At 34.3% G+C, this 27,298-nt stretch overlaps 1 protein-coding gene across 4 annotated transcripts in view; it reads left to right on the plus strand.

Moving 5' to 3' along the window:
* The window catches only part of Npc1a (Niemann-Pick type C-1a), a 103,189-nt gene that overhangs the window by 73,633 nt on the left and 2,258 nt on the right, over positions 1–27,298 (plus strand). For 2 of the 4 annotated variants that reach the window (XM_068761833.1, XM_068761836.1), the window contains 15 exons: positions 1,859–2,053; positions 3,377–3,655; positions 5,024–5,210; positions 5,765–5,930; positions 6,996–7,257; positions 7,343–7,544; positions 7,918–8,118; positions 8,717–8,885; positions 10,010–10,232; positions 10,630–10,767; positions 11,247–11,719; positions 12,495–12,590; positions 14,968–15,159; positions 16,122–16,209; positions 20,584–23,012. In XM_068761833.1, the coding sequence (XP_068617934.1) occupies positions 1,859–2,053; positions 3,377–3,655; positions 5,024–5,210; positions 5,765–5,930; positions 6,996–7,257; positions 7,343–7,544; positions 7,918–8,118; positions 8,717–8,885; positions 10,010–10,232; positions 10,630–10,767; positions 11,247–11,719; positions 12,495–12,590; positions 14,968–15,159; positions 16,122–16,209; positions 20,584–20,711 (2,999 nt within the window). In that variant the 3' untranslated portion in view covers positions 20,712–23,012. Of the gene's footprint in view, positions 1–1,858; positions 2,054–3,376; positions 3,656–5,023; positions 5,211–5,764; positions 5,931–6,995; positions 7,258–7,342; positions 7,545–7,917; positions 8,119–8,716; positions 8,886–10,009; positions 10,233–10,629; positions 10,768–11,246; positions 11,720–12,494; positions 12,591–14,967; positions 15,160–16,121; positions 16,210–20,583; positions 23,013–27,298 lie in introns of those variants that run through there. The other 2 variants (XM_068761835.1, XM_068761834.1) reach the window with 2 other exon arrangements.

Below are 27,298 nucleotides of genomic sequence, written 5' to 3' on the forward strand. Positions count from 1 at the left end.
TGTCAAATATTTGTATGAAGAGTTATATATTTGTTTAGTGACTAAACGGCCTTGTTGGCTCCCGAATATCAGATACAAGCGTTACTGGAACTTCTTTACGCGACTTCTACTGCCCAGTGCTAACGTTTTCCTGACTAGTAGTAATGTTCGTCAGGCAATAAAGGTTCGGCCATCTCGGGCACCCTTGGACCGAAATGCTAAACTGGTATTGAGTGACAGCCCTAACCAAAGTCGCCTTGGTTTACAGCGCCAGGCAACTCCAAGGCGCGTACCCCTAAGCGATCTAAGAGTTTGGCGACCTTCTAACTTGTTAATAAAGTAGAATGTAGCGTCCTAAGCCAATGCTCCTGCTCACTGCTAGACATGCGTCTTCTCCAAAGATATTATTGGGGGGATACACTATTATACGCAGAGAACGCTGTTGTCTCGCTATATTCTCTAACAACTTGTTTATGAGCAGTGGCAGTTGAATTTAGTGAACAAAGTGTGAATTATATAAGATTGCATCCCGGAAATCGACCCCGCGACCTACGATTGCAAATCTCAATCCTCTACGGGATACCACAACTAATAACTACACCCAAAACTACACAGCAATTATGGTGTATCGTCCCATAGATATAGGAGGCCTTGGCTTGCAGTGGGTTAGTCTATGGGCTGAACCGTTGACTAAATATTACGAAACTTTAAGTATGCTAGAATTCGAAGAAGATCTTTTGCGTGTTCATTTAACTTTAAGCTTTATGTTGTTTCGCAATGCTACGTTCAAGCCATTATCATTGAGTGTGTTGTTTTTTTTACAATGTCATTTGTGTTAAGCTTTTTGTATGTTATTTGTAATGTCTATTCATAAGGCCTTCGAGGTAGGTAATGTAGGGATACTATATTCGCCAAAGAATACTATTAAATGCACAACATATCGTTGGTTAATTATAACGAGGTAAAGATGTGTTTACATTGGAGGCCAAATGTCAGTCTACGTTTATGAAAAAAAATCAATTGAAATCACTGGGGGAGGCATAAGTCCGGTAGTAGCCGTCTGAAATGATGATTAAGTTCAAACGACAGTATTAGGAAAAGTACTTGCATGAACACTATAGTTTTTTTTATTTAAAAATGGGTTTTCAACCCTGGCTAAAAGCTCTATCTAGCACGCGTGCCAAAAGGATAGATGACTACATATTACTGAAGAGTTTGCTTTTATTACGACTATGTCTATACAAATAAATAAATTTACAGTGTTTGTATGTAACATTCAAAAAGCCGTTATTTAAAAAAGACAATAATAAAATATGTATATGTTACATATGCCAAAATTACATTATTTTAAATTTTCGTCAATCTGTTTATTCCGTTAAATCTCTGAAACGGCTGGATTGATTTTGACGCGACTTATGTCTGGCAGGTAACTAATGTAATAAGGAGTAACTTAGGCAAATTTGATTTCAGAAAAATTCTTGTAATGTAACAATATAATTGCACCCACAAAAATCAGTGTGTGCAACGCAAAGCAGGCGGGGAACAGGTATATAAAAAAAGAAATAAGTTGTATGTCTGTACAACCGAGAGACGTAATAATAATAGTACAAAGAAAAATTAGAATTAGAATTTTCCTACTTATACGAAATTATATTAAAACAGCTTAAAAAACACTACAATAGGCACAATCTATCTCGTAGAGTGAATTATATTTGAAATTACACCTTAGACTGGCCGTATAACATCAGATAGGACTGGTTTAGAAAAAAAAGTTTAACGATAACAGATATACTTATATAAGTAGAAAAGAAAATATGTTGGTTGTAATATTTTTGGTTCGTTAGAATAGTTAAATTTATAATTGAATTTCGTGATTCAGGTGTAGCTTCTGAAACAAATCAAGAGATGACAACAAATCCAACGTCCGTCGGATGGAGGGTTGACCAGCCAGACGGCATCAGCGACGCGACATTCTTCGAGAAGCTGGGTGCTGAGACGGAAACTAAACTCGAGGACTTCTTCCAGTGGTGGGGATGTATCATGGCGTCGCGGCCCTGGATTGTACTGTTTCTTGGTGAGTGTGACATATGTACAAAGGCTCGGAGAGCATAGTCATCCGAGCTTCGCTGCTATATCGAACCAAAAATAAGGTGATCACCGATAAGTGCAATCAGGAGCTGGTAGAATTAGCGTGGGAAGTTCATCCCGTTAGATGGACTCAAGATATAAAGGTCTAAGAATATAGTTTCGAGCTGAATGCATCCCTAAATAGCAGAATAAATAAAGGTTTAACCACCTGCGCAAAAAAGACATGCGTGGTACGTATATTTTTGTCTCAAAATAGCTAGGGACGTGTACACCACGGTTGAGCACTTTACGCAAAAATGAAAATAACGTGGTGGCACATGTCGCCTAACAACGAGATTGTTTATTTCTCGTGATACAGCTCTAGCCCTTTACACTCTGAGATTATTTTCACCTTTCCTTATAACAACTCTATAATGATATATATATTTTATCATGAAAAATATTTAATAATTTTTAATTAAATATATAAATATTGTATGGTTTAAAATTGCAAATGGGTTGCAAAATTAGTCCAACACTGCCAGTTGGGCTAAATGTAATGACCAAAATATTTGCATAAATCGATCACGTGAGTGTATCCTTAAAAAAGGTATTTTCGATAAAAATTTGTTTATCGAATAATTTAGTGAACTAAGGAGTTCTTATAAGACCCATATTCGTAATAACACCGAAGAGTGTTTTTATTTCACATTCCGTAACGTTTTTCCATTGTATCGAAATAGAAGATTTTGATAGTTTTTTCTACTTTGTATAACATTTGTTACATAAGCATTTGTTCAGCAACAACTTTGCTCAACAATTCAGCCGTAAAAAACAGTTGCATTTCGAATATCCGAAATAAAACTTAATGCTACCACTGCTGACAACCCGAGTTGCCGGAATAAAACTTCATGCCTGCACTGCAGTACTGGCATTCCGAGTACAAATGTCTAGAATGTACGGCGTAACACAATAATAAATCTATTTTATTTTTTTCACATCAACCCATATTGTAAAATGGAGAACTCAGTTACATAGTTTTGACAATTACAAGGAGAACGCGATTAATTATTAGTTTCGATTCTGATACATATAGCGACTGTGAAGTTATTTTTTGTCCTGTTGGGAAGCAGCGTAGAATTATAAGATTTGTATTTAATTATCGCTTTTTTTTGGTAGTGTAAGTGGTTAAATAACATGAGAGCCGAAATAATTTATTTGCACTACGTAATATAAAACAATTTTGGCTTTGTACATCTGTATCTTACTCCAAAGTTGTTATTACCACTATGATAAAAATAGATGATATTAAATGAAATACGTTTTCCAGGTCTATGTTTGGTGGTGGGTTTGGGTCACGGCATCAAGTATATGCAAGTGACCACCAACCCGGTAGAGCTGTGGGCGGCGCCTAACTCCCGCTCGCGAGTTGAGCGCAACTTCTTCGACTCTCACTTCGAGCCGTTCTACCGCACGGAGATGCTTATCATTAGCTCGAAGGGTCTGCCGAAGATCGAACACGAGACGCCGTCCGGCACTGTTTACTTTGGACCAGTTTTTAACTCTACCTTCATGCTTGAGGTGTTTAATTTGCAGACTCGGATTATGGGTAAGTTTTAAATTTTATTATTTAATTTTTCACTATTATTATAGATTTATTATTTATTATAGTGCAATCGAAACCTCTAATGAGCATACCTAATGCACGGTCAGCGATTTCGGTGACACTTATAACGCTGTTCCCTGTAGATATTGCCATTGCCAAAAGAGTTCTCTAAAATGACACTTCATTATCTTTTTTCTAATGAAAAAAGAAGACACATCACCGCGAATAAAAACTTGTGACGAAAAGTAAGATTAAAGTCATGGCGAAGAAGTGAAATTATGTGTTGTCCTATGGAAGAGAAGTTTACATGTACTTCTGGTACAAGGTCAATTCCTGTCTTACTCTAAAATATGTTACATTAATCCATCTTTTTCTATTGAAGTACGAAACCGTAGTAACCTCTGACTGTGCGAAATGTGTAGACAGACAACAATAACAAATTTTAAATAATTTATTTGGTGTAGACAATAAACAATTATTATAATAATAAATAAGCATAAAAATATTATCATTAAGTTATTTATTATATCTGGAATCATTGGTTTTTAGATAAAATGTATATTAATTGACATCAAATATGTTAAACATTCTCAATAAATCTTTCACCTATATTTAATCATCCTGTATTTGAGCCATAGAGATGTTACTTGTCAGAATTTCTTGGATTTATCGCGTAGTCGCTGGGTCAATTACGCAGGGAGAGACACTACAATGTTTTGTAGATCACCTTCACAGAGTAGACTCTTCTTATTAAGCGAATTTAAAAATTTATTAATCGCAAATCTTCTCCTTGGTCGCTTTCTTGTAACTAAGGGTCGTGGTCAAACATCTCCGTCTCGACTACAATTTTTCGCCAGACTTTTCTGTATTTTGTAACTGCGTCAGTTCAGCGAGTTGATGACCATCTTCTAGCCATCTACATCAACAAATAAACCTCTGTAAGAAAAGGACCAATATTTAGCCACTTCCGCACATGCAGTGGTAGTCGTGCAATAAAGTGCACTGCCCGCCAGCTCGCTGATAAATGCGCATGCGGCAAACAATGCGAATCACACAACCGCCACCACCAAATCACTCAACACGTGTTTCACCCCTCCACGGGGCATCTTCAGGAGCTATGTTACACCGATTAGTGCCAAACACAGAGTCCAAATAAACCTCTTCCAGTTGCGGATCACATATCACATACTATTAGTTTAATAACTAAATGCCGCGGTTGAATCCTTTGACCTGTTCAGTGATATTTTTTAAATATTTGTGTCGAAGTATAGACGGGAACTTGTTATTATATACTTATCTATTTTTGTCACTGCATGTATACCTAAAATAAATAAAAACAATATAATCACGTGCGATAAAATCTCTTCACAGCCCTAGACAACGTAACCAAGATCCAGGACATCTGCTTCTCGCCGCTGACGTCTCCGTTTAGTGAGCCAATGTCCCCGGACCGCTGCGCCGTGCAGTCCGTGTACGGCTGGTGGGACAACAACATCGACAACTTCATAGATTCGCTTGAGGACAACCAGTACCTCGACACCATACTCTCCTGCTCAAGGTACAGAAAATAGACTAGGCACAAGCCTAGAACAAGAACTGATTATAGATAAAGACTGAAACTTTAGGTATTCTAGTTGTTGGTTTTTATGGGACAACATGCTAAAACTCACTATTATAGAACACAAGGATTCCATAGTAAGTCATTGGATCCCATGTGAGTACTGAAATGCGTATTATTAGATCATTTTAATCTTTCCCTTCCTGATAAGACAACAATCAATGTGTGAAAAACGTCTTACACCCTAAAATAAAAAAATAATAGTCACGTGATCCAGACAGCGCAAGACCAACTATTGTGGTGATCTTTAGAGAAGGCCTATGCTATTCAGCGGGGGTCTGTCGGCTGAAAACTTGAAAAAGAAATACCCTCTTTTAGGCTCCATAAAGTAATAGTAGCAATTCGCATAAATATTCCCTATTTGTTCCGAATGGAATCGAGTCCGCGTATGTGTTTTTGTGTTCCATTTGTACCTGTTCTGTGCTATACTGCTATTGGCAAAGAAATGTTATTGCGCTAAATATCTATAATTGTATTTATTTGGTTTATGTCAGCAATCCGTACACGTGCTTGGCGCCGTACGGTGGACCGGTGCTGCCGGGCGTGGCGCTGGGCGGTTTCCTGACGCCGGGCGAGCCTCTCACTCAGACCTCGCGCTTCCACGAGGCCACTGCGCTCATCATAACCTTCATAGTCAACAACAAGCACGATAAGAACCAGGTCAGTATTTACATAGTCAAATCATTTATATTCGTCAACTTAAAATTTAGGAGTTATTTTGTAACTTAAACCCAAGTTACTTTATTAGTTTTGAAATACTGTCACAACTGTAATCATCCTATAAAACAATTACCGATTTTCTCTTTTTTAAATGATTTTACAATATATATCATATAACAGTTAATCTTATGTTTTAAATCAAACACGTTAATGACATCAACTTCTTCCTGTTTCTTTTCCACAACTATAACACTTTGTGAAGTAGAGTAGAGACAAAAATAAAATAGATTGAAAAAATAGTACGTTGACGATCAATAAGAGTCCTACTAAAAATTCCAATGTTGAAAAGTGATTTTTTTTCTTATGTCATAGATTATAGAGTAATTATTAATATATAGGATACAATGACAGCTAAAATTCAATAATAGCTTCTGTAATCCTTTGATAAAGCTTTTGTCTCCCATTTTTAACCTCTATCATCGGTCATAATCTCTAATGGTTACTTAATACAACATTTTTATTTATATTTCACTTATTTATTTATTATTTACGACATTTTTTTTCAGGGTTTTGCCTAACTTAAATTTTATCTAAAATTATATAGTTTAAAATCTCTACGTTATCAAATTTATTACTAGAAGCAGATTAAAAATGATATTTTTTACTAACGCATACAAATTTTAATTTATATTAATATTCTAGGGAAAGGTAAGCGAAAGTTTTTATTGGGTTTATTTGATTTCATCAACATCATTTTAATCATAGAACGCCCACTGCTGGACATGCGTCTCCCTCATTTATTCAATTGGTAATTGTTTCAAATTGATCTTTTATGTGAACATATGAGAGTGATAAAAATATTTACTTAATTTACTTTTTAAAATTCAAGTTTCTGTCGGCTAGTCTCAGTGTCTCCTTTCCATGTGATTTTTTTTTTATTTTAAACTGTTCTCCATTTTCATCACAATCATAATATAATTTGTTTCTTTTGATTATTGCCTTTTCGCCATAAGCGCATCACCTTTGTATGAGGTGTTATGAAAAACTATTTTCTCTGCTTCACAGCTAAAACCGGCCCTCAAATGGGAGAAGGAGTTCATTGAATTCATGAAGAACTACACGGAACAGGAGATGCCGTCGTTTATGGACATCGCGTACACGTCAGAGCGCTCGATAGAGGATGAACTAGACAGGGAATCGCAGTCTGACGTGTCCACTATCCTCGTATCTTACTTCATCATGTTCGCCTATATCGCCATCTCGCTCGGACGCTTCACCACGTGCTCAAGGCTTCTCATCGATAGTAAAGTCACCTTGGGTCTTGGAGGTTAGTTTTATTGCAGATAACCGATTCTATTTTATCTTATTTTTGGTTTGTGAATTTGCTGCAATAAATAATTATTTATTGTCAGGCGTTATGATCGTGTTGGCATCAGTGGTGTGCTCCGTGGGCATGTTTGGGTTCGCGGGCGTGGCCGCCACGCTGATTATCGTGGAGGTGATCCCGTTCTTGGTGCTGGCGGTGGGAGTAGACAATATCTTCATCTTGGTGCAGACCAGCCAGCGAGAGCCGCGTCGTCCCAACGAGACCGTCGCTGAACACATCGGCAGAACGTACGTGATATATTACTTTGTTTTATTTTTCGAACTAGAGGGAACATCATTTTACATGAAAATTTTTCTTAAATTTTATATTCCTAATCGTTATCATAATAATTGTTTTGATAAAAAATTTAAGCACATGTTAGGGGGTCATTAATAAAATACGTTTGCTCAAAAAGAGCAATGGAGAGGGGCTATGCTCAGTTTCTCTGTGAGATCCGAATCAGTACCTCGATTGCCCGTCTGAAATGGCAATAGACGGAGTACATTACTCGTGCAACCGACAGCTGTTGGGGCCGATATGTTCTCATCTAGATAAGACGTGGTGTAGGTAGACCGTAGAAATAAGTCTGTAAAAGTAAATAAATCATTAAATTGTCCACAGGCTGGGACAAGTCGGTCCGTCTATGTTCCTCACATCGGTGTCAGAGTCGGTATGCTTCTTCCTGGGCGCCCTGAGCGACATGCCGGCCGTGCGGGCTTTCGCACTGTACGCCGGGGCTGCGCTCCTGGTGGACTTCTTGCTGCAGGTCACCTGCTTCGTGGCTCTGCTCGCTATCGACACGCACAGACAGAATGCCAACAGGTATTTAATCGTTCACGATAGTAAGACGGGAAAGATTTGAGGCTATGATATGTGTAAAAAAAATAAAGCTTCACTTATTGGGATATTTCCACATTACGTCATTTATGATAAGTTTATCTCGAATTATCATATCCATGATTCCTTTGAAACCTCCTATGTTTGGATAGGTTGTATTAACTGACAAATAAGTAACACATTTACATTATTAAAGCTTTTACATGTATTTGGAAATCATATTGTTTCTAAGTAAGCATTGACACGCAGTTTTGAAATCGTTAATTATTATGACATAAGCAGTAAGCAACCATTGGCTTGGAATGCTGATCTGTTGAGAAGGGCCGGCAAAAAACTAAAGAGATAAATCATATCCAACCTATTAATGAAACTTGCAAAACATTTTGATCAACAAAAACATTTTGAATGCCATAAATATGATTTAGTATTCTTTTAATTTTAGTATTGATTCTAAAATATGTCATGAAAGTTTATTATATATAGGTACCGATGGAGGATTTTGTAACTTTTTTGAGACGAAATTTAGGCATCAATCACCCTGTGTACAAGGAAGAATAAAACATTACGCTGTACACCCGTTCAGGTTCGACGTGCTGTGCTGCCTGAGCGGTAGCAAGGCGGACGCGCAGTCCCCCGGCGAGGGTGCACTGTACAAGCTGTTCAGCCACGTGTATGTGCCGTTCCTCATGAAGCGCGAAGTTCGAGCTTCCGTCATGATCATCTTCTTCGCGTGGCTCTGCTCTTCTGTCGCTGTAAGTCTCGCTTGTTTAAGATAATCCATTTAAATTACACATAAAAAATTACTGTTTACTTTATGATGTTTTTAATTAATATATTTAACAGCCATTTTGGACATCAAACGTCGAACTGTAATCATGAAATATATATTCATATGACCCGAAAATCTCTCTTTTAACCTATAACACAATTTATTTATAATTTCTATGTAATTAAATTAATGAAAATTTATCCTAAAATCAGACGGTTCCCTTTTGAATAAATATTTTAAGTATATATCCTTTGACGACTCGGTGTTTAGCACTAATCTGTGTAACAACTCCTGAAGATGCCCCGTGGAGGGGTGAAACACGTGTTGAGTGAATTTACGGTGGCGGTTGTGTAGTTGGCATTGTCTGTCGCATGCGCATTTACGAGCGGGCTGGCGGGCGGTGCACTTTCATGCACGACAACCACTGCATGTGCGGAGGTGGCTAAATATTTGTCCTTTCTTATATATCCTTTTGGCTGAATTGACTTACTTGGAGATGTTTGGATCAAACAAACTTTACATAGTGTAGACCTCATGGAGCAGGAGTGACCAACTTTTTTTTCAATGGGACAATTTAAATTTTTAAATTTGTTAACGGGCCGCTCAGAAAGTAACGCTAGCTGGCTAAAAACCTATGTTTATGACATACCTTAAATTGAAATAAAAAAGTTAGTATTCATAGTATTAGTAGTAAAACTAGTATATTTTCATTTAAAATTCAATAGAAAAAAAATATCTGTGTGAGTAACTCGTCCCGTTCTAATTTGAATAATTTTATAAATATGTATTGGGGAGAAAAAGTCTAGAAAATAAATGCAATTTTTAAAACACTTGGAAGGCTGCATAAACATGTTAAAAGGGCCACGTGTTGTTCATCCCTATCTTAAAGGAACATACTACCGAAGCATTTATATAATTAGAATTGATGTACAATATATTTATATTATCCCATTAGAGAAATAAGAAAATTCATTTTTCTTTCTATTTTATGGTACATATTAATTTCACCTACCTTCATATTTCTCTTTATATCGTCCAAATGTCTTCTTCGTCATATAAGAGATATATGTAAGAGTTCTTGAAACGACCATGATAATAATGTTACAGGTGGCTCCACATATAGAGATAGGTTTGGACCAAGAGCTTTCAATGCCACAGGACAGTTTCCAGTTGAAGTACTTCCAGCATCTGAATCGGTATCTGAACATCGGCCCGCCTGTATACTTTGTGTTGACCAAAGGACTCAACTACTCAAAGAAGGAAGACCAAAACATGGTCTGCGGTACAAGATTCTGCAACTCAGACAGTGTGTCTATGCAATTGTATTCCGGTTAGTTATTTATTATTAATTTTAATATAACGGTGATTAGTCTACTAGTTTCATGTATTTAAATATAAAAACGCTCCTTTTGATTTAAAATCATATCGAAAATGCAAAAAATTAAGTCTTGATTTATATAATTTTTTTCCGTTTACATAAAGTCTAATAAACTTACAGATGTTTTTGTTTAAACCAATTCATAAATCATTGTATAGTACCTGGCAATTGATTTGGCACTTGGGAAACAAATTACTGCATGTTCTGCTTTGTAGTATTATCTTGGTCTATCACAATTATTAAGCCACTATGCAATAAAGACAACGTTCTACAAAACCGAACAACATAGCTATATGTCGGGTACACTTTTGTATATTTCATTAAATTTGACAAATATAATTTTTCACAGCATTCCTCTCGTCAAACGAAACGTATCTTGCGCAGCCTCCAAATTCATGGCTCGACGACTTCCTCGACTGGGCGTCGCTACCAAATTGTTGCAAATACTTCCCGGGAAATTCCAGCTTCTGTCCAAACACGTTCTCAAGTAAGATTTTCGCATGCATTTTAACACAAGAAACTTGTAATGTATGTCAACCTAACCTACCTTTCCCACCATTGGGTGGCAGGCTCCACCTCAACACAGAGTAAGTAAACCGTAAGCAAACCGATTTCCTTACCTCCATGAAAGTAATTTTTTTTGCAAATTGTATAATTTGTGTAAAAAAGTGTGAATACCATTAAAAAAAGTGAAAAGTATTAATATATCCATGGTATTTCCTTAAGTTGTACCATTCATTCAGAGTCAAATCACCAAACATCCTGTATATGATCCGCAGAGATTGGAATTTCAGGTGCATATACCTAAATTGTAGCGTTTTCAGCTGTAGGACGTCCACTGTCAAACATAGGCCTCCCCCATATGCTTCCTAAAGGCACTAAAGGTTTTCAGGCGACCTTAAAAGGGTCTCCCTTTAAAGTACATTACAGACTAAAGGCGTAATTTATTACCTAAATATATTACAGGCTGCAAGAAATGTAACATTCCACTGGAAGGTCCTGAGCAGCGGCCAAGTCCAATCAACTTCGAGCGCTACGTATCCTTCTTCCTTCAGGATAATCCGACGCCCACTTGCTCCAAAGGCGGACACGCTGCTTACGCGCAAGCAGTTAACTACAAAGTGAACAATTCATTAGCAGAAGTCGGTGCCACCTTCTACCAAGGATACCATACAGTGCTTAAAACAAGTCATGACTATTATTCAGCTCTGCGAGCAGCTAGGACTGTGGCGGCGAACCTTACAGAGACCTTGAACAGACATTTGAAGGAACAGGGAGAGACAACCACAGTTCACGTGTTCCCTTACTCCGTGTTCTATGTCTTCTATGAACAGTATTTAACTATGTGGCCTGATACGCTGAAGAGTATGGGCATATCTGTACTGTCTATATTCATCGTTACCTTCATATTGATGGGATTTGATTTGTTCTCAGCGCTGGTAAGTCTTTTATTATTATATATCTATATGAGGTTAGCGAATGGTGGTGGGATACAAACTGTGGTTTTTTTTATGAAGGCGAGGTGAATGTGGTGTTAGAAGTGAGATGGTACATATACATATTTACAATTTACATGACTCTTCTATGGCATCGACATAAATGGTCAGCATCCGAATTCAAATCCATGCAAGAATTATTTAAAACAAAATATTATGGCCGTACTGGCCAATGAGACAATAATATCTACAACTTTTTTTAAATAATGAACAACTGTTAGCACCTGAAGTCTTTAGGTTCTGGAGTAACGTTCCCATAGTGGACGTCTTCGGAAGACGGATGTAGAGCACTTACTACCAGTCATATTGACTATCTACATGGTAGACCTGTGTCCAGGAGATGTCCTGCTGTTAAAATGATGATGGTGATGATATATTAAAGCAGCACGCTATCATGATGTTTGTTAATTACTTAGACCTTTTTATACTCTCAAAATAATGCTTGTATATATTCCTCAATTCGCTATAGTTGCATTGATCACACTTCAGAAAAGGATAAAAATTTTAGCTCGAGCTATACCGACGGTCTCATATAAATGAGATCTAACTCCAAAAAACTATAATAACTTAATGAAAGAACAATGTTAGATTCACGGAAAGTGAAGTGTTGGTAGAAGATAAATATCCTGTAAAACTTGCGCCAGTAGTTTGTTGACCTTCATGAAAAGATGGCACTCTAAGAAGAAGTTTAAAAACAAGTAATGACCTTTTTTTCCAGGTGGTGGTTATCACCATAACAATGATAGTGGTGAACCTCGGCGGACTCATGTACTGGTGGGGTATTAGCTTGAATGCCGTTTCGCTCGTCAATCTGGTGAGTTATGTTGTGATTTATCAAATAAAGTATCTCCACTATTTTGTACTGATTTTTTACATTAAAAATGTAATTATTAATTGTTTATTTCTTTAAAGGTGTGACAATATGATATATATTAATAGCCTAATTTGTAATACCATTCACTTTGTGCTTGAAAAGAAACCAATCGTATTTAAGGTTTGAATTAAATTTTATGCATCTTTTGTCTGTTCATTAATGAAATATTTCTAAAAAATGGTATTAAAATGTTTTTTAATATTTACACTAGCCTTATTATATTATGTCTGTAAACACGCAAACTACTTATAAAGATCGTTTAAAATGTGAGATATACATAGTTTTTTTATATAATTGTTGATGTTAAATGTAAAGTATGTCTGCACGGTAAAGGAGCGCAGTAACTAAGTTTAATAAAGGCTCTATTTGGTAATAGTAGCAGGTAGGTAGGCTTTTGTAAATATAAATAATAATAGTTGGAAATTTGGCTAGTAGGTATTGTTTTAGAATAAGGGTACAGAATTAAGTGTCACTGGAACGCGCATCACGCAGTAGTCAGTGAACGCTCATCCTTCACAAGATCTTGTGAATTAAAATCTAAATGCACATGTTATAGCAAAAATAAAGTTTAAAAAAAATAGTGGCTTATGATTCATGTCCACTAATGAATGTAGTAAAGCCTACTTTATTGGTATATACCAAAGGTAGCTCAACTGCGGCTTGCAGGCCACGTGCGGCTCTTTGAATTTTATATATATATTCTATACTAGCTGATCCCGCAAACGTTGTTTTGCGATAAAAAATTGATATTTTAATTTACAAATAAAAAATAAGGGTTGATCGCAGAGGGGTGAAAATTTATGGTTGTATATATTCTTGTATGCTGTATCATAAAAAAATAAAAACAAAAAATTTCGTTAAAAAAATAAATAAATTTTTTTAAGTGTGAACAACCTTTATCACTTAGGGGTATAGAAAATAGATAGTAACCGATTCTCAGACCTACTGAATACGCATATTAAATTTGGTAAAAATCAGTCAAGCCGTTTCAGAGGAGTTCAAGTTCGAACACCGTGACACGAGAATTTTATATATTAGATTTTGGTTCCGATTGATCGTGGAATTATTTCAATATTTAAATTTATGTAATTTATGTCAGCTTTTCGGAAAATAACAAATTACTGGTGTGAATACATATTATTATTAATCAACTATAAAATTAACGAAATCCAAATACGGATTATAATTAACCAACCGCCATCTTAAGTATTATAAGGAGTGCTGTCATATACGTGAGCCATTATATCTAACTTCAATACACATATTTTGTACTTTTGTCATATAATTTCAATAAGTATAATTTATGTTAAAAAAATATTCGTTGCGTGTTTCAAATGCGTATTAAATTAAATTGCGCGAAAAAATTCAAATTTAGAGCAATGGCTCGAACTATCAAGGAGCTGGCTACCCCTGGTAGATACCTATTCCTTTGTACTAGATGTTTTGTCACATATATATACACATGTATACTAACAGTTGTTCATTTTTATTGTATAGCTTATAGTTTTTAAATTCTTTTTAAATGCTTATTTTTAAATTTAATTTTTGTATACTTGTTCCTATCTGGTGGTATAGGCAGTTGATTTCGATACAGAGTTCTTAACTACTGCGGGTTAGTATTTATCGTATATATTTATGTAATATTTTATATATAATAATGATTATTATTATTATTGAATTTATTCGATTTTATTACGCCTTATAATACCAGCATAGACGCCCACTGTATGGCATGGACCTATCCAAAGGTCGTGACCATGACCAGATTTGTGCTGCTCGTATCCAGAGACTTGATTATATTTAATGGAATCAGGCGTTACCTCGCGGAAGTCCATCCTAAGTAAGAAAAGGACCAATATTTAGCCACTTTCGCACATGCAGTGGTAGTCGTGCAATGAAATGCAGTCACTCTCACTCTCACTCTGCCTCTCCTCGGGGCATCTTCAGGAGTTATGTTACACCGATTAGTGCCAAACACAGAGTCACTCTCACTCTCACTCTGTGTTTGGCACTAATCGGTGTAACATAACTCCTGAAGATGCCCCGTGGAGGAGTGAAACACGTGTTGAGTAATTTGGTGGTGGCAGTTGTGTAATTCGCATTGTTTGCCGCATACGCATTTATCAGCGGGCTGGCGGGCGATGCATTTCATTGCACGATTACCACTGCATGTGCGGAAGTGGCTAAATATTGGTGCTTTTCTTATTCATTATATTTGTTCCTAATTAAGATAATTATTATTATTGTTATACATTGAAAGGAATTTTAAATAGTTGTTGGTCGTTGATTAGGTTGCTAAGCATGGGTTCGTTTGCAGGTGATGGCGGTGGGTATCGCGGTGGAGTTTTGCTCGCATTTGGTGCACAGCTTCAGTGTGGCGCACGGGTCGCGAGGCGAGCGGGCGGCCGCGTCGCTAACGCGCATGGGCACCTCCGTTCTATCCGGCATCACGCTCACCAAGTTCGGCGGGATCATAGTGCTCGCTACCGCCAAGAGCCAAATCTTCCAGGTACACTTGCGCTCAAACATCGCACATACACTTATATACATTCTGATTACACTTGGCAAAAATTTGTGATGTAATTTGTGGTGAAAAACTCTTAATTTTTTGGTTTGTTGGGGAGGGAAGAATCTTGAATATGATACATGGAATTACTACTCGCTAAAGCCTCCACAATGGTCCTCTACAACGTGTGGGTAACTTCAGTGTTTCAATTAAGATTTTTTTATTCTTCCCACAATCCCTTGCGCTGTTTTATTCTGGATAGCCAGTTCCAGGGTATGCGTTTTATACGAAGCTGACATCGCTATGGTTCGAGACAGCCTTACCCATACCCCACCACTGATTTCAGTAATGAGCCCAGTGACATACGGACACTAAGCTGGTGGTTTACTATGTATAAAATTTTATAATACTACATATAACACCAACAGAAACATATAGTATGAATATAAAGCTTATTAAGATGTCATATAACTTTGGTATTTTTAATTTTAATTCTTTGTATTTGTTTTGACCATTTAATGCTATATGTATTTTACTCCACTTTTTTACGTTTGCACCGCTCAAAGATGACTGGTAGATAATGCCAATGAGTATAAGTTTATCGACCGCAAATTCTACCAGCGTTTTACAAAATGGTAGAAGTGTTATTAAACCGGTAATATCAATCGACCAAGTCGAGGTTCGACTGTCACGTACACCCTTGTCCAAATGCTGAACGGGTATTATCGAAGAGCGACTGCCGAAGTCAGGGTACCCTCCAGGGGGACCTTATACCTAAGAGTACGGCGGCTCCTAATTCTGCTGAAATAGTAAAACATAGCGGACCGAAACCCCCAAGGAATCTACTAGTTGAACTTGTGGCTAGGCGCCCTCTGCGGTCTCCCAGCTAAACCAACTGATCAAAGTTCCATAAAAAAATAAATTTGCCTAATATAATGCTTTTTAAATAAATACATATATAACAGGTATTCTACTTCCGGATGTACTTGGGCATCGTGCTGTTCGGAGCGGCGCATGGCCTGATATTCCTGCCCGTCATGCTCAGCTATATCGGTGAGTTCCACACCCTCGCTACCCACACCCAAAGACTCTCCGCTCCTTGTATCCCATATCTCATCACCACACCCTGAAACACACATACGCAATAAGTAGTAACCAATATAGCACAGCATTTAAAGTAAAATTTAGAGTGCTGTTTCACAAAATGCTTAGCAATTACAATAAATATGGTAAAAAAAAAGTTGAAAATTCATTTTTGGTTTATGAACATTAATATGTCTGATTCTTTGATCTCTGCTTAATTTAATTTTGGCAACATTCTAAATCCAAATAAATCCTAGTTTTCATATTAGGTACTCAAATTCAATAATGCTTAGAAAAAAATTCTTCCTTATGTTATTAAGTCATGTAATAATATTATTTATTGCGAAAAATGAACGAAATATGTAAAAAAAGTTTTACATATATGAATTTTGATATTAACATATAGAATATTAGCAGGAATCTTCATTGTTTTTATTATTATTTTTTCTTTATTCTTTGATTTAATTACTGTTTAAAATCTAACAGGTCTGCAAGGAAATGCGACAAAAGTTGTAAACTTAGTGCATTTTCATACCAAGTTGCATAATTAAGTTCTGAGACATTATAAGATATATATATAGTAACAGTAGATTCCAAAGCCATTTTTAAACACATAGTGGAGATAATAAAGTGAAATATCTGCTATTTCATTTTCTATATATTCATGGGTGTCTGGTAAAGATTGCCTCGAGCGATAAGACCGCTTTTTTACCAGCATTTACATTTTTTCTTTTTTTTTTAGTTATTACCTTTGTTATTTTGTTCTATTTATTTTTGGTATAGAGTTTTAGCGTACAATGTGTAAATGTAAATAAATAAATAGAAAAAATTGCAATATGCTCACCATGTTGTAGTTCTAAACTATTACTATATTTAAAAAACGTCAAAGGTAACTTTGATAAGAGCCCCCAATGTTCGGGACATTTGCAAAGACAAAAGTTTAATGTTAGATGTTTTGGTTTCGGAATATAGATTATAAATAAATAAATAAAACGTGGACCAAGTACAAACTGTATTGTGCATACTGGATGTTCTTTTACATTAGTTGTATCCAGATAAAAGAAGCAAAAGTTCATTTTATGTTGGTATTTATTATCAACTAAAAGAAACCTTTCCTATTGTATAATGAACTTCATAAAAGTTCTCCTTCATAAATCATTATCTTTTATTTTAAAAACATTTCAGAATTCTTTGCATGCTTTTCATTTTTTATGTTGTTTTGACTTTTTTTTTATTATTTCGTTATTTATGCATATTTATTTTAATTGTAATCTGCTTTTGTATATTGGACCTTTGAAATACCAGAGTAGGCTGTTTTATTTTATTTTTTTTGCAGCAAGCGCTTTTTGATTTTTTTTTTATTTTGTTTGAATTGTAATTGAGAATTTGAATTCAATTGGAAAACGTTTTCAAATTCTACAAAAACATGTTTGTGTCGTATTTTTAATGCTTTTTTCGTATATTAACTAACATGATATTAATGTGAATTGGGATAGTGTCATTTTAATAACAAAAACTTTTTTTTGTTTTTTTTTTTTTTGCACTAATCACAGGCAACACTAACTTTGGTTTATCTGTTAGCTTTATATTAATAACCTAACCTTTATGATTTATTTTCATTGGTCGTTAGAGCTTGCATACGGGATCAGGAGGATTGATGCATGCCATAGGAATATGAGACAACCTTTAATTATTTTTTATTTCATTTCTAATAATCGATGGGGTCTGTTTGCAGATTGTATTTTTGTTCTCTTCATTATTTCAAGTCCTCACACCTCAGTTTTATACCAAATATGAATTTAATTGGTTGTAAGTCAGTTTTCGGGGAATCCCCACATGCAGTAAGACGATAGTTAACGACCAATGTAAATGACTTTAATGCCGATTTAGGTATCAATAGTTGACAGCCATATTTATAATAGTTTGAAACTGGTGTTATTTAACAATTAATCAACTATTATGTTCAAGTTGAAATAAATGTATTTAATACTTTTAAAAGAACTTAAGTTGTCCATCGTTAGAAATATAATTAATAAATACAAATCGCAAATATATGTACGTAACATACGAACAGGCAATATGTATTTTTAAATGGTAGTTTTATTTAAAATTAAATAAATACTTGCATATTTCTAAAGTGTATAATGTGCTTAACTAAATTCACATTTAAATTTAACCGTTGTTCACAGTTAAATTTAGAATTACATGTGGCAGTCAACTACAGATACCTTTGCCTTAAAACTCTCTTATTATGAATCACAAAAATAGTGAAGTGTATATATTTTTTATTCATTTAATATTTTTAATTGAAATTTTTTTTTTTTAATTTGTTAAGTAATATTTTTATGAACAAGACCTGATGTTAAGAGGTACTATTTACATTAATATATGTAACACAAAATTCTAATTCAAAAGTTGTTACATGTTGTTATATAAACTCTTACAGACTGCTATTTACAGCGGAATTAAGGAATTTACTCATTGACAGACCAAGTTATTTTGAACCATTGACGTCTAAATAGAACTTTGTCGATATGTAATTATTATAATTGGTAAATCACATATCAATATACTCAGTGATGATGCTATAGGGCCACTATGATTAGCGTTTGTGGACTATGAGAAAGCCTTTGATTCATCACACACATCGCTCGTGCAATCGAAAGGTTTTCGAGTGGTGACCAGGATACGGTAGACCATCCAAGTATACCACGTCGACGATATAATTAAGATCCTGGGAAGTCGGAGGATGCGGGCAGCACATGACTGATCATCATGGGAATCTTTGGGGGAGGTCTATACCTTCCATCTATTGGCTGAAAAGAAGTGATGGCATTTTACAACATGACTTTCCATACCATATAAATAAGTCTAAACTATCGAGACAACAATCTAGTTCACGGACCCTTCCGCTCCTGAACTGAACTCAGTACCGATGAAGCTGTGAAAGCCTTAGGGCTAACAGCATTAACATCTTCAGAAACAATACAGTATAATACGGGACAACCTTGCCCAAGAATTAAATATAATATACATATGTATGTATTATTTACTAAATTTCAATTAAAGTAAACAATTAGAAAATTATATCGAAATCTTGAAATTTTATTAATATTTTTGTAATTAGTAATTAACATTTAAAAAAAATTATTACGTCAAGCTTACCTATTTGTTCTTGTCGTTTTAGCCTATAGACACCCATTGCAAGACAATAGGCTTCCCCCAAAGATATCTATAGGAGGATAAACCGTAATCGCCACGCTTGGCAGACGACTTTGCAATCGCAGTGTGGTATTTTAGTACGCAAAAGACGCTGTTGCTACTTTGGAAACATGTTTGTGAGCAGTAGCAATTGTTTATAATTAATACACAAAGTGTGATTTATGTGCGATTGTATCCCGGGTATCGAACTCGCTACCTTCAATCGCAAGTTTCAATCCTCTACCGTTAGGTTACCACTGTTGTATTGACCCTAAATTACAGTATTTAGACGTCACTGGTCATAACAAAGTCTCTACTCATTTAATTAAATCAATACAGAAATATCTATTGATTGAATAATTAACTTCATGTGTGTTGTGTACAGACAGTACCCAAACTGTTATAGGTTTAGATATGAAACCTATGTATACAAAGTTTTAGTTGAATTTCGTAACAACTAACTTATTGGTAATATTGCTTATACGTTTATAATATTGGGCTTAAGTAGATGAATGTATAACACAATAATCAGGTAATAATTAAAGGTGGCACTTATTTATTTTTAACATAATATATATTCAAACAGTGGTTCTCAATCTATTTAGGGTTAAGAAATAAATCAATAAAATCTTCGTATGATTTTTCTACGATTAATTTTTTGTTTATGATGTAAATTAACTGTTGATGCTTAAGTTTCAACGGATTTAAGGTACCATATATATTGTCTATATATGTTAAATAAATGACGAAATGTCGTTATCATTCTACCTTGTAAATCAGAGAAAATGCTACATTAGTATTTTCTAAAGAGCTTCAATCGGTGAATGTAAACACAGCTTTATTATTTAAATAGTCAAAAGGCGTGTATGCATATATTCACCCCTACATATTAATATCCAATATCTGTCTGTGTGAGTTTTGCGATATTATCACGATTTGTATATTATTTTTTAACTGTTAAATGATTAACTTTTGTGCTGTTGAAGTATTTAAAAGTGAAATAACTTAATACTCGTTTGATATAATTTTATAGTGAATCTATATTAGATTGAGAACCACTGTTTTATTTGGATTATGAATATGTTCTAAAATTAGATGTAAAATTCATTGACCCGTCAGGCAGGTAACTTGATTCCTTTCCAGGCTCGCCAGTCAACAAACAGAAGCTGGCCAATCACCTCCTGCGGGGGAACGAGAGGGGCGTCGCGGAGACGTCATTGACACGAGTAAGCCAGGGGGAGACATATACGCAGTATAACTTTGTCTACTAGCTTGCCGAGCGTGCGAGATTCGACTCTGTAACTATGGGGAATATTTGATCATGCGATATCCATCCAGGGAAGTTCTATTAATATTACCCGATTTTCGATTAATATTATTAAAGCATTGAATTATCTATCGATCAAAACTATAATAATGTTACATCCTTTTGAAGTATTAATAATTTTCATTTTTATCTAATTGTTATGTTTTACGAGTATTGTATTAGCTGTCCCATATCCGCTCCACGCGTCACCCGCACTGCCTTTTGTGGGTATAATTTAAAAAAATTTATCCTTCGTAATTTTTAAGGTACCAAAATTATTTTGACAATATATTACCTATACAAGCTATAGTTTAAAAATATACATTTTTAATGAATGCTCTCTCAATTCCTTTGCGGGTTGAATTTTCATTAAATTCTTAGCTGACGTCTACTCTGTTAAAGGAATATTCCTTTAAAATTCCAAGTCTCTATGTCTTATGCCTTCAGAGATATCGTGATGAGTATATAGGCATATATCTCTCCTATATATAGAATATACATCTCCATCAACTCTAACATTGATCGTTTTTCGTTGAAATAAATAATCTGTGCGCCTGGATGGAGCGTAGTGATGTGCATTGTCTACTCTCGTATCGATTACTAACTTACCGGTAGTGGGTTGGTTTTTCAATCGGTAATTTCGAAACGTAACTGTAATTACGTTGTAAGGCAATTTACACATGACTAGAAACAGTGAAAATTGCCTTACGCGTTAACATTAAAAGGGTTTTCTTCAAGTTCTCTTCCCGTTTAAGTGGTAAAATGCATTTATTTATATTAAACCGTTTAGGAATCCGTTACATATGAATGTATAACGGATTTCAAAACATTTGATGGGTGTGGTTCTAACCAATGTTTGGTTGAAGGTACACGCTGTTATATTTTATAGTTTTCTCCCCGATTTGCATGTAAATGTTTAGCTGTATAGTAATAGTCATTCCTATGTTGTTCGAATTTATTTATTTTATTGATTTTTAGTTTCGCTTCGGGCGCCACTGCCCTGTTAATTGCACATTTACTTATTATGATACTTAATTTTGAGTACTTAAAAACGATAAGAACGCCATCTGTTGGCGCTGGTAGAAATACCTTGCAGATTAATTCTTAATACTTTTTGTTTTACTTAGGCTATTCGTGTATTAATCTTTATTTCTATGGTTCCATTAATAAAATATCATTGTATATTTGGCGGAAGCGTGCGCAAATGGTGTCGTGTTTTTGTGAATATGTTTTCTAGAGAAAAGAAATAAATTTTGGAGTATTTACATTTAGTCATATATTTTCGAATAGACATTTTTGTGATTACATTTTATTCGAATTGTAAAGTTATAGATAAAATATATATTATTAAATTTAGTAATCATTTCAAATGAAAATATTTTTGTTACATCTTTGTAATAAATTTTTAAAATGATAATATATATGTCAATTATATATGGCTATTTTAATCAATATTACTGGACATTAAAAATTGCTTTATAATTAAAAAAGAAACTTTGAAAATTACAATTTAATTCAATATTTATTGGCTTTTTTTTTTTTGTTTATCACACTGGCAGGCACGAAAGTCCGACATAGACTGACATGTATTTTTTGTTATCTTTAAAATTTAACATGGCACTTTAGATTTTTTTTTCCTTTTTCAATAATGATCAGTGTTTAAGACGCTTAGCAAATAAGACTGCTTTATGTGATTTGCTATCCGTGGTATTATTAAATTATTTTTATTTATCTCTGGACCACAGAGCATGTCTTATTGCATTAGCGTTTAATATCTCGTATTATTTTGTAATAAAGGTTCGGTATGGTAATATTTTTTTTTATCTGTCTCTTTACTAACTCTATGGGCACTTTGAAATGTAAAAACATGGCGGTGTTGGCGAGTTTATTAATATTATTCACATATAACCAAGGACATGTAATTCTTGCAGGTACATCTGTAAAGCAATTGGGAATTAAGAACAAATATTATTTATTTTAGACATACATTTCACATTATTGGATTTATATGTGATTTCTCTATTGTATTAATAGTATTTTGTGAGTGATGCAGTTGAGAGATATGTAGTGCCCTTGTGTTTAATAATTAATAATGTATTGGAATATTAACAAATAAAAATTTGTAATACAATTCAATAGAACACATCCGGGAATCTCCTACTTAAAATAAGTACTTATAGGGGTCTTTGAAATGTCCAAAGTTAATGGTAAATGTTGTAATAGCATATATATTGTAATAGAAATAAAAATAATGCTTTTTCGATTATTTAATTTTGTTTTATTTTTAGTTTAAAGCACACCTGCATGGTATGAAACACCTATAGCTAGTTTTACGCTCTCTGCTTGTTCTGCATATTACTGCGGTATCTTTATTAATGATTCTTAAATAATTACTGTAGTTTGGGGAACAATTATTAAAATTACGACTCTGATTGTATATAAAAGGTCCAATATACATATATATATAGATTGGTTAGTAGAACACTAAAATGTGATTTTTCTTTTCTATTTCTATACTAAAGGAGCTTCTTTGTACGAGTCACGACAACGTAAGAAATGTATTTATTAAAAACAATATAATTAGAAGTACAGGATTAAAAGCTGACAGAAATTTTGAAAAGCATTTATATTAAGTTCACCGTACAGGGTTGATACAATGAATTGCACAAATAATAGCATTGTTTAATGATAATAAGTTAAAGATGAGTTTACAAAATGTCATGTATAAATCCTCGCGTTGACTTTTTTTCTTTGTGTTTTTGGACTGAAATTGAAACTGACTGAAAATAAAGTTCGTTGTACCATAAATAAACAGATATAAAGACAAAAATAATATGTTATTAACGTGAATAACCTAGACACTGATAGCTATCAAACACTGAACCTGATTATGATGCTTTTTTGTATTTTTTTAAGAAACATTTTAAACTGTAGCCATGTGTAAACGCATCTTAAAAGTTCTTTACAATTGCTGACCTTCACTATAAGCATATGTCCCTTTCACTCGCTTATAAAAGTGCATTTTTATCAGCACTGCACTTCCTGTCAGGTGAACATAGTATATTATATGTATGTATATATATATACACAATTTGTATACAGTGTATGGTTTTATTCATACAATTCTATTTTTGTCTTTTTTATAAAGCTTAAAAAGATAATCGTTATGACCAGGGCTTTAATAGGCTGAAATAAAATATTGCCTCAAAACCAATAAAAGCGTTATTAAAAAGAGTTTACGTAACCTTTACAAAAATGTTAAAATTATCTTTAATAGATTAAAATCGTTTAATTTTAGATTATAAAAAAAAATATTCAGTTTGAATTTTTTTTTCACATAAAACAAGCAAGAGGTACGGGAAGATGGTACAGATATGTATGGACTTAAAATTTAAAAAAAATAAGATGCCCGTAAAAAAGTGCCAAAAAGACCTGGTTATATCCAAAGAGTGTGGAAAAAAAACGAATGAAACCATCACAGTACGGTGAAGCGAGCTTGATGTATTTGAAAAAGAATATTTAACTTTACACACAACCTTTCACAATGCCACCGGTATTCTATATGTAAAGTACTTTACATGCTTCCTTATCTCTTATCAGCAACCACTCAGCTGCTATTATGGCGCAATGTTACTAACAAGAATTATTCTTCCGTAATATTAGTTCCGCGTAAAGCTTTATCTTTTAGAGTTCCGCATTAAAAATATTCAAATTATATATTATTGAATTTCATATTACCTTTATTTAAGCTATTTAATTCCGTAAAATATTACAATAAAATTATAAGTACATAAACGATATTTATTAAGTTACAATTATAATTTAATTTAATTTTTTAGTTATTATTTTATTTAATTTTTAATTATTTATAAAGTGTACATGTGGACTCTAGGATAAAAGGTATCCCCAAGGCATGCAACGTTTCTTTCTCCAGCCATCTTTTGACGGCATTCGTTATAATTTCATCGGCCCATTTGCCATTTGTTCGACCTGATACGTCTTGACCCTGACCACTTTACTGACCTTAGGGTTCTTGTGTCATCCTTGTAAAAGTCTTTAAGTCCTTAAGTCTTCATTTTCCTTTTTCAAATGTGAACGTTCTTTAACTAATCTTTCAATTTTAGACTGAGACAATTTCTTTTCATTCTTCTCTGTGTAATCTGAATGTTTTTCCTGACTTTGAGATCGAAAGTCTATGTTTAGCTACCATAGGTAATGCACGGTAGTATTGCAATATAAACGTTTAATTTCTTGAGCGACAGAGAAATTGAGGTTTAAATATTTCCTTATGCATATATGTAGTCATATTAAATAATTTAAATTAAATTTAATTTTCTAATAAAATCTTCGATTTCATAATAGCAACTTACTATTATACTATACTTATTATTACATCTAAAGATTATCACGTGATAACCATCTGCTCTATTTTTCCTATGTAAATAAAAAAATAATTAAAAAATTCTCCCACCGAGTCGCTTCTTATTAGTCGCATTTATAGAGTAACCATGCTATCAGAGAGAGTAAAAAATGTAATGTTTGAAAGAGGATAGAACAGAAGATATATTGAAGTACGTAAAGAAAGAATGTTAATAAAAACAAAATGATAAAAATTTTGCTCAAATTCTGTGTTATAGCTATAAGGTAGCGGGAACGAGAGGCCCCCAAAAGCCTACGATCGCTTGTCTCTGGTCTACCGCTCGGCTACCACAATAATTTAAGTAACAAGGGCGAAATACTTAAATATCGATGCGGATAACGAAATATCATTATTTATAAACATCTTATCTACACGTGAACGCCTTCTTTTAAGTGACATATCAATTACGGATACTAGTTACAAATAACATACATATGCATCATATGACCACTTCAATTTGGCTTCATTTCATAGTGCTCTCTTTCGATTGTACTATACAAAACTATATTTACTACTATATTAACTATATAAGTTTATCTTATAATATATAAAAATTAGATCAGATGATGCATGGTAGTTTGCATATGAGTTGTTCGCGGTACGCCGGCCGAGATAGACTGACGATCGGCCGAGTGCACAAAAGTTTTCTTTACGAAATTCCGTATGTATTGTGATGCTATTCTTACAAAATACAAAAATTATATCTGCGTGGTAGGTTATAAACGTGTCGTTCATAGCACGTGGTCCGAGTTGATCTGACGATCGGTCGAATGCACAAAACTATTACGGAATGCCGTGTATATTGTGAGGTTTATCTTATTAGATCAGATTATGCATGGTAGTTGGTACACTGGTAGTTCGCGGTAGTTGGCCGTGTTAAATTGACGATCGGTCGAATGCGGCAAGAATTCCATTCAGCACGATCGCTAGGACAATCATCATCGGACATCTCGAATTTTAATAATACCACTCCTCTGACAATTTGGTCAAAAAATAAAAATTATTTTAATTAGTACAACTTATTTTCAGTTTCATTTGTACTTTGGCTTTTACTGTTACTCCATATTTGAGGTGATACTGCGCTGATGGTGCTTATACGGAGGAACATAATGATATTATTTATATATGATATCTTGAATAATGTTCTACAACTGTTATTATTTATAAAATAACTGTACACAAAAAATATGCCACGTATATAAATTTAGCATAATAACTCTTTATTTAATATATTTATATAATCTTATAGCAATTTATTTACATTTATTCCCTTTCCGTGATTAGCACTGTGCCTATAGTTGTGTGAAATCTGTAAAAAGATAGCGACATTAGAAGATAATATTTACTTAATAATTTTTTGACTTTTCGCCAATAGGAAAGTAGTCACGCAGCTTCACCCACATCTCCTCGTCCTTACCTCATTCTCAATTCGAATAATCGTGATCTCTCACAATAATGAGAGGGTATTCTTGGAAATGTAATAATACTGGTAGGCTTCAAGTTCTTCAAGGTCAGATTTTGTAAGGAGAACTAGTATCTACAATCACTGCGTAGTAAGTCTTGATTGACTATGGTGTCAAGTTATTATCCGCCGCCCAAGGAATAGGCAAGTTGAAGTTTCGGAGACCATGGGTCGGCAAGCGCACCGTATGACGTTCTGCAAGCTGCACAGATAACCTTCGAAACCTTTGGGCGAGGTGTATGTCGAGGTAGACGTCTTACGACTGAAATAATGATGATGATACTCGGATTTGATCTTTAACGGTAAGTATAGTCCTTCCTGCCAAACCCTCATTCTTTCCCATCCATGCTTGGGTGGTGGGCCAGTTCATACAATGCAAAGATATTCGCTTAGCAAGTCGATGTTTGCATGCACACATATATTTATGTATAAATATATATATATATATATACATATATATATATATATATATATATATATTGTTAATGGCTTCGTAATTAGAGATAACGTTACGCGTATATTTAGTTAGTCACTTGAAGTAGTCACGTATGATGTCATGCGAACAATTTAATATCCAACAATACCTCTCATAAAATTTTGTATTTATTATATAAATGTATCAAGACGAAGTGTCCAAATTTGGTGGTAAGTGATGTATTTGGTACAGTGG

Source organism: Battus philenor, unplaced genomic scaffold (assembly GCF_028537555.1).
Source record: "Battus philenor isolate CCGP_79_NKW_IND1 unplaced genomic scaffold, ilBatPhil1.0.hap1 SCAF_15, whole genome shotgun sequence".
In the NCBI taxonomy this organism is placed as follows: domain Eukaryota; kingdom Metazoa; phylum Arthropoda; class Insecta; order Lepidoptera; family Papilionidae; genus Battus; species Battus philenor.